Raw genomic sequence first — 8531 nt, forward strand, 5'->3', positions numbered from 1 at the left:
CTATTCTTGGCCGCTCGCACATCGCTCCTGCTGCTGCTGCGGTTGCTGCAGCTCTTGCTGGTGCTCCTGCTGCTGCTGCTGCTGCTGCTGTTGCGGTTGCTGCAGCTGCTGTTCTTGCAGATAGTGCTACAATTGTTGTATTTGTTGAGATTGCAATTGCAATCTCGAATCCAGCTGCTGCAATTGCAGCACCACCTGTGACAGGGATGATGTCGACCGTTGTCTTTCTTTTCCTAATAAAATAGATAAATATTATACGCATTAAGCGCATGATGTATCATAAGTATCCTTCTTTATTAATTGATAAACAAAAAGAATAAATGATACATCATGCGTTTCATGCGTAACTCGGAATGTACCCTTATAATACTTTATTTAGGTTGATACTGTAGATTGATACCAAATTTTAATATGCTTCATTTATGCTAATCTATATGCGATAATAAATTTTCGGCAGGAATTTTATTATTCCAAAAAATATGTAATTCAAGATGTCTCTTTTGTAATGATTACGTCAAATACGTCTAACAGTACATTTTAGGACAAAATGTTTCAGACAAAAGTTTAATAATTTCAAGGGAGAGACATAAAAAGATATTATAATATTAGTTTCATTCTTAGGTGATGTTGTTAAGGACAAGATAACATCACTTTCATTATTTTAAATGCAACTCCTCCAATTTTTATTCATATTCCCGTAGCTTACTTCGAAAGCTTTTCAAAACACTGCATACAATTTTTTTTCAAATAAGAATTAAAATAAGAGGAACAACCTGCAATGGCACCTCTTTATATCCCCGTTGAACTTATAAAACTAATGTCTAAAACATTTTTGCCTACAATGCACTGTCCAAGAGATACTTGAGGTACTTATTTATATAATAATAATAATAATAATGTATCTTGTCTATGGTACATTGTATTATTATTGCACTTTTAATATCAGTATTTTATATATATATAAAATTGCCAGGTTAATACTAATATTTCCAGGATATGTCTGATAGTTGAAAAAGAGATTATTACAAATTATTTAAGTTAAGCCTCTTGTATTAATGTGCCCACATAAATTATAATAATGATCATTTTTTATGACATTTTAACTAAAATAACTTTTTTTTAATAGAAAGTTAAGTCGAAAACTATAAGACTTATTCTTTAAATTTTTTATAATTATTTAGAAAAAAATCTTTCAAGAAAACTCAGTGATGCCACAACGCACAAAGTTGAGTGTATGAATTTTTTATAAACCTTCAATGTAAGTGCCAATAGTTGCGATCATAAAAAGTGGGTTAAAAGTGTCATGATACCTAAGATTTCGTTAAAATTATACATTTGTAGAAATTTACGGAAAATTCCAGCCATCTAGCAATCCTAATTATATAATAGTATACCGATTTTTATTTATACCAATATCCTAACAGCACAGAACTTCAGGGGATGTCCTGAGGATGTCTAAAGGACGTCCGTGTGTCCTTTGAACATCCTAAGAACATCCCTAGGATGTATCCCGGATAAAGTGTGTTATTAAGGTATTTGTAATAAACAGTATAGACTTATTATTGATAAAATAATAAATTATTTGCACTCACCTTCCATCGTGTCGTCTTCTCGTTTGCTCCGTGGAATCTGTGCAACTCCTCCACTCGGTATATGCGTGTATATGTGAAACGCGTTCGCGAACCGATAAATGAGCATCGAAGTTTTTCCGCAACGATGCGCTATATTCTTGTTTATTCCTGCTCGCATTGTCGCAAGCGATCCACATCATTTTCAATATTATTTGACATTGAAGGTAAGGTGGAATTTTACACACATATACACACATATATTAACATATTTATATAACACATTATTTATATATTCAGTTAATAGCTATATAGAGACATGTGTGACGAGTTAACTAAAAAACGTAAGCGAAGTTTTCAGAAGCTTAGCTTACAGACTAAAGATACAAATCTTGGATATGTAAAGTATCATCCGATAGCAGTATGTATTACTGCAATGTGTGCAATAAAAATTATTCATGCGATTCAATACATGTTTCGAGACATGCGAATTCTACGCATCATAAAAATAATCTTGAAAATAATACATTGTCCATTAATGGTATCCGATACTTCTATTCATTTATTATCTATTAATGATATTTCAATTTAAAAAATGTGACAATACATCAACATTTAAAAAGAAATGATTATATTTTGAGCAGTTCAAATGTTGGTTACGTGAAACGCCACATAATGAAAACTTATTTTATTGTTCAATCTGTGACAAGTATCTTACTGCTCATTTATCTCATATCGTCACGCAAAATCCGAAACACATGTAAACAAATGTAAAAATTCTTTTAATGAAACAAGTGAATCGAATGAAAATTTAAATGTACAAAATAATGAATCGCTTTTGTTATTCGAGGAGCGTATAAAAGAAGCAGAAATAAGATTTGAAGACACATTAATCGCGGAAAAAAATATTGCTCATACAACTGCAAATGAGATTCTTAATTTGTTCCAATATATTGAAAAGGATCCCAATGTATTACAGAGCATGAAAATTAATCGTAAAAAAATGTACAAATATTATTACGAACGTTTTGAGTCCAGTTAAAACGGAACGTGTTGTGCACAACATTCGGAACACGAAATTTACAATATTTATCAATGAAATATCTGATATTTGTAATGACAAATGGATGACATTTCTTGTTTGATACATTGAGCCAAAAACATTACATAATAGAACGCAATTAGTCAAATTAATTGATATTGATGCTAGAGATTGCAGCGCAGAAAAGTTGTATGAAGCATTTAGAAATGAAATGTGGACATTACAGATACCATTTACAAATATTGTTGCCTTGTCATGGTACGTAATGCGTCTGTTATGACAGGGAAACATTTATCGTTTAAAAAAAAATTAGAACAAATATGTCCACGTTTACTAACATTCTCGTGCCCTTGCCATTCCTCCGCGTTAGTAGCGAATGCTGCGTGCAATAAAATACCCGATTTTTGCGAGGAATTTATTTTAAAAATTGTTAGATATATTAATAGCAATCCAAAATCGGCTGTATTCACTGATTTTTGTGAATGTTTTCAAGAAAAAAGTCTTAAAATATTAAAATTATGTGATACGCGCTGGCTTTCTCGCTATTTTTGTGTTGAAAGACTTCTAAAATATTGGGATACAATAAGATACTTTCTTTATGAAATAGATGTAAACGAAAAAGCAGATTCTGCTAAAGATTTATTATCCATAATGAATAATGTAGAGACAAAAGCTTATTTTCTTTTCTTACACTATATTTTAGATTTTTTAAACAAATTTAATGCACATTTTCAGTCATTAGAAACACGAATTCACGAATTGCAACCAAAATCTTTAACATTACTGTATAAAATATGCCAAAATTTTTTAAAGAATGAGCATATACAATGTTTTTCTGTACATATATTGTTTTCTTTAAAAAAAATCAAAGAAATCTTGATGAAATTAACTTAGGATCAGAATGTCAGGAATATCTGAACGAATTAATGATGCAATGGCACGAAAACGTAGTTACAATAGTTCGAAGCAACTGTTTGATGTTTTACGTGACTGCTGCTGAAGAAATTTGTAAAAAATTGCCTGTAAACGATATTTTTTAATCAAAATTAATTGTTTTTGGGTCTTTAGTATGTTTACAAGATACTGATAGAGAAATATCATTCAGTAATGTTTTGTTTATAGCTCAAACTATCGGTGGTTTCGATGAAGACGCTTTAAAGAAAGAATAGTTTGCATTGCCATTAGATTTTACATTATAAAAGAAAATCAGTCTCGCTAAATTAAGATTCGATGATATGTGGAAACAAATTTTGCAATCTCAGTATCCAAATAACATCGATAAATATCCAAACTTAAAAAAACTTCTAAATACTGTACGGTCACTTCCAAACACGGAGAGAACGTTTTCTTTCTTAACTGATTTGAAAAAAAAGACGCAACAAATTATCGCCAACTTCCGTTAATGCCACTTGCATTGTGAAATCAGCATTAAAGGCGAGAGGAGAAACTTCTTTAAGTATGATTATCGAAGAAAAACATTTGTCTCGTATTGTCGACGAACATATTATACAGTAGTGTTGCTTAAAAAAACGCAGTACTTTAGGATTCCATGCTGCTGATATAAATGATACTGCTGGTCTCTCGAGAACAGATTAAAATATTAGATGTAAAATTTAAATCTTTTGTAAATTTACTTAAATATCTGTAAGAATATAACGTTTAAAAGCGTATTAAAAATATTGTCCGCAAGAGTATGACGCTTATAAACCCAATGAGCGAAACATATAAAGTCGACACATAAGGCAACATTAAGATTTCTTTAAAAGTTCTTTAAGAAGCATCTTTAGAAGATATTTTATAAAGAACTTTAAAAGGTATCTTGTATAAAGTTGATTTTGCATCGATTTTAGACATCTTACTCATGGAGAAGGGAAAAGTCAGCGTGTTAAAATTTCCGAACATAATGCTTAAAAACTAAAAATATTGTCACACACACACACATACACACACACACACACACACACACACACACACACACACACACACACACAAACACTCAGGGAAATGTTAAAAATTAAACATTTAGTTTTTAACAATAAATGTTAATTGTAAATATATTGTAAATTTATTAACATACATAAACTTTATATTTATTTTGGTATATTAATAATGTTTATGTAATAATTTTTTATGTAATAACTATTTTTTACATTTCTCTCCTGACGGAATAGACCACCACCTTCTCGCGATTTCCGTTGAGCAATAATATATACGTTATTTAAAATACATAAGATGAAAAAAACAATACAAAATTTTATAAATAATTTACGTTATAAGTTATGGTATAATTAAAACTGCTACAATTAATTTTTTAATATAACATACTTAACATAACATTTTAAAAAACGTACATATTGGTCAAGAGTGGATACTTTCACACTCACAGATTTTAATGTTGTGTATTTCGTAGAAGTATCATAATAATATCTAATACACCTCACTTTATTCCAATTAATATTTCAGATATATAGGGAAGTAGAGAAAGAGAGTGATATTTTGATAATAATATCGCGCGTTGCATCGACAATCCGAGATTCTTGAGAATACGAGAACACGAGAGCGTTCGTCGTGTGGATTCTATGTCGCACTAGTAAATGTCAAACTCAATTAATCGATGTGACTGAGTAAATAAAATGTACGGGCAGTATGCTGAGTTCAGTATAGTCTCGCAAAAATCCTGTTCTTTCCTTTTTTTCGCCTTAATATACTTTTGTGATATAAGTAGTTTAATTAATTATCTGTATAAGGTCAAATAATATATTTTTGTATAACAATTGCAATTATCGTGTACCTTAAAATAAAAAATTATAGGAAAAATAATGATTCGACATGTATGGTATGTATTCGACTTGATCGATGAAAGATTCATATAAAAAAAAACATGTTTAATGATGTTGCGTTTGTGACAAATACGCTTCGTGTCGATCAATATTTTGTATAAAATGTTTCTTTCTAACTATCACATCCGCATTTAAAATTCTGTTAATAAACAAAATTTCGAAAACGAGATTACTAATAATATACTATAATAAAGATGATACCAATACAATTTTATAGGACACAATTGAAAGCCTTCATATGTTGTGTAATTTTAAAATAATTTTGTATTTGCTTATTGAAAAGCGAATCGGTTTTTTTTCCTACAACTATTGCTTAAAAATTACACATACAATAATTTCAAAAATTATATGAAAATATAATATAATATAATAAATATTTGACCTAATATATATGTTGACTACTAATTATAGTACTTGTTTCCAATCTCACACCTTACGCGCTCGACCACGCCAATTTCTTGCGGATCGAATTTATGACTGTGGTACATACCACGAATCATAAACAATTAATCTCTCGTCAACTATTGCGTTTTGATACGATTTATAATATTCTGGATTAATGGGAGAGGTATATGATTATTACAATTTATTAAAATTTATATGTTATCAAAAGCGTTCTCATGCCCCCATGTCTCTTGATATACGCCTGGCCTGACATCGAAACTGCCGAGACTTCCGAGAGCCGAGAAAACATATTTCGGTCGGCTCGATCGGCTCGACGTTTGCTTGAGTGACAGCAAGGTTCTCTCTCATTCTCAGCGCGCCGACAAGGCAAGCAATAAAAACGTAGTGCAAAAAGGACAGCACGATATAGTCGGCACGCTTCTAACTAAACAAGTCACACGGACACGGGTTCGTGCTTGTGTTGCTACCGGTTGCGCCATGCCGCCGATCGGTGGCGCTGATCGCGTGCTGCAAGCGGCCCGGAAATCGCATCACTGCATCAATGGTATCAAGTGCGTCGCGGCGCGAACGTTATCGTAAAATCACACGTTTCAAAAATTCATTTATGTCTCGCACTTCGTACAAATCCTTGGGAATTGTAATTTCCACGTCGTCTTTGCCGAAATAAAATTTATTATTCGATTTGTTCACGTTTGGTATCGTGTGATAAGTCTCAAAGATCATCAGACCGAGCTCGTAGACACAACTCTATGGCAGGAAAGTAGTTTGCCATAAGGATACTGCTTTTCTCGCTCAGCGTAAGTGTCAACGACATTACGGAAAAAGTGTTCGATAAATAATGAGATTTCTCGACTCCACTCCTTCTCGGGTTTTATAAATTTGCGCGCATCGACCGTTCGTAGAAACCGCAAGCAGAAGTTCTGATTGTACGTCTGATAAGACGTGCGATTGTACTCTATCATCGTAAAATTGTTCCCGAAATATCCCGAAATACTAATTCCTTAGGCGATCGAAGATTACCGAAACTGTCAAAGTACACTACATGGTTCCTCTTCGCGTAGGTGACTCAATGAATACCTGCGGCTCGGTTGCATCGTCCAGATTCACGATACCGCTTTCGTTTTGACGGGCGCCGCTTGTCGGTAACGCGTTACGCATAAAACCTTTAAAGTATGGTACGCGCATAGTCGTCTCGCGAGAACGTCTAATTGCACATTGGTAGTTGCACCCGAGGGCATTTTTATCGTCTCTTTGGCGTTTTTTTTTCTTCGCTGTCACACCCTGTCCGCGTTTATAGAGGCTAAGATACAGTCCGCGTCCGTATTTGTGCGGAGCGAGATTCAGTTCGCGACCCTGTTCCATCGCGCAATCATGACGTTGCAGCTCCTCGAGCTGACATTGCACGGCTTTCCTATCATTTATCGCTTCCGCCACGCTGACCGCTCCGGCAATCAAAGACCCAAGCGCGCCCTACATTGGCAGAAACGGTAACGCGCCGCCTCGTTTCGCCGTCGGTAGTATCCGCTTTTTCGTTGTCTTTTTCTTCGTCGTCTTCTTCTTCGATTTCATGCCCATGCCGATCTTGATCTTGGCTTTCATTGCTGCCCAAACGGTAGCAGCGGCGGCTTTTTCGCTCAGAGTCGAATCTTTCGCGGTGACGCGACCTAGCGCTTTATCGGCGAGCACCTTGTCTGCCGCGTGTCTATTGGTGAGATTGTTGCTCCGAGAATACGCAATGTCGTGTTCTTGGCACGCCGCATCCAGCGGATTTATGTCTGTGTCACCTCTGGCTAATCGCTTCGTAAGCCGAATGCCTGGACAGCAAAACTGTTAGCCCGGGATATGTAACTTGAAAGGAAGCGCGTTTATCGCTCGATTCAGCAGACCGCCACGCGACGCCAATATTCACTACAGTTCTTTATCTTCGGTGCCGGACCATCGATGCCACGACTGATTATAGCGACTGATCGTCGCAGCGACTATAGGTTCGAACCTCCGGGTTCGCTTTTACGTGTTCCGGAAGCTTTGTGTCCTACACACGGTCGATATAGTCACCGTACACGCGTAAGAGTATGATCTTCGGTATACTGCAACTGCTCAGCGCTTAAGTTCTGAATATCGAAAGAATTACACAGTGCGAGATACATTTGATACTGTGCGATTCGCAAATTTGCACGCCTTTAAATAGGCCGTCAAGAGCGCACAATCCGTAGTGTGAGCATAAAATTCGTACGGCAACCGCTGACGATACGCGTCACGAATTGCGACGCAAAATCGCGAATGATGGGAGGCGGCATGGAGAAAAGCAAGTGAAATGCTGCCAAGTATTATACGTGCAATTATTTGCGGCTCATCGAATTGTGGTAAAACCAACGTTCTTATAAGTGCTCGAGAGTCCGAACGACATACGTTTCGAGTACGTCTATTCAAAATCGCTCCAACAGCCAAAGTATCAATATCTCGAAAATTTATTTACGTCTATCGACGAAATTGCTACTTTATGTTTTTCAACAACAGCGGCATCGTTCCATCGAGTAAGGCGCGCCCAAATTCTATTTTTATCTTTGATGATGTGGCATGTGACAAGCAGGATACAGTGAGAGAATACTTCTCGATGGGTCGCCAAGCGAACATCGACTGCCTCTATCTCTGTCAGATGTACGCGACAACGCAAAC

General features: G+C 35.2%; 1 protein-coding gene across 1 annotated transcript; it reads right to left on the minus strand.

Moving 5' to 3' along the window:
* Positions 1-7217, minus strand: LOC108757191 (TATA-box-binding protein-like). Its single transcript, XM_018501604.1, has 2 exons — positions 6933-7217; positions 1-126 (listed from the first exon to the last, which is right to left on the minus strand). The coding sequence occupies exons 1-2, from the start codon at positions 7215-7217 to the stop codon at positions 1-3; spliced, it is 411 nt and encodes a 136-aa protein (XP_018357106.1).
* Between the last annotated feature and the right edge of the window lie 1314 nt (positions 7218-8531).

This window comes from Trachymyrmex septentrionalis, unplaced genomic scaffold, assembly GCF_001594115.1.
Source record: "Trachymyrmex septentrionalis isolate Tsep2-gDNA-1 unplaced genomic scaffold, Tsep1.0 scaffold134, whole genome shotgun sequence".
NCBI classification, from domain to species: Eukaryota; Metazoa; Arthropoda; class Insecta; order Hymenoptera; family Formicidae; genus Trachymyrmex; species Trachymyrmex septentrionalis.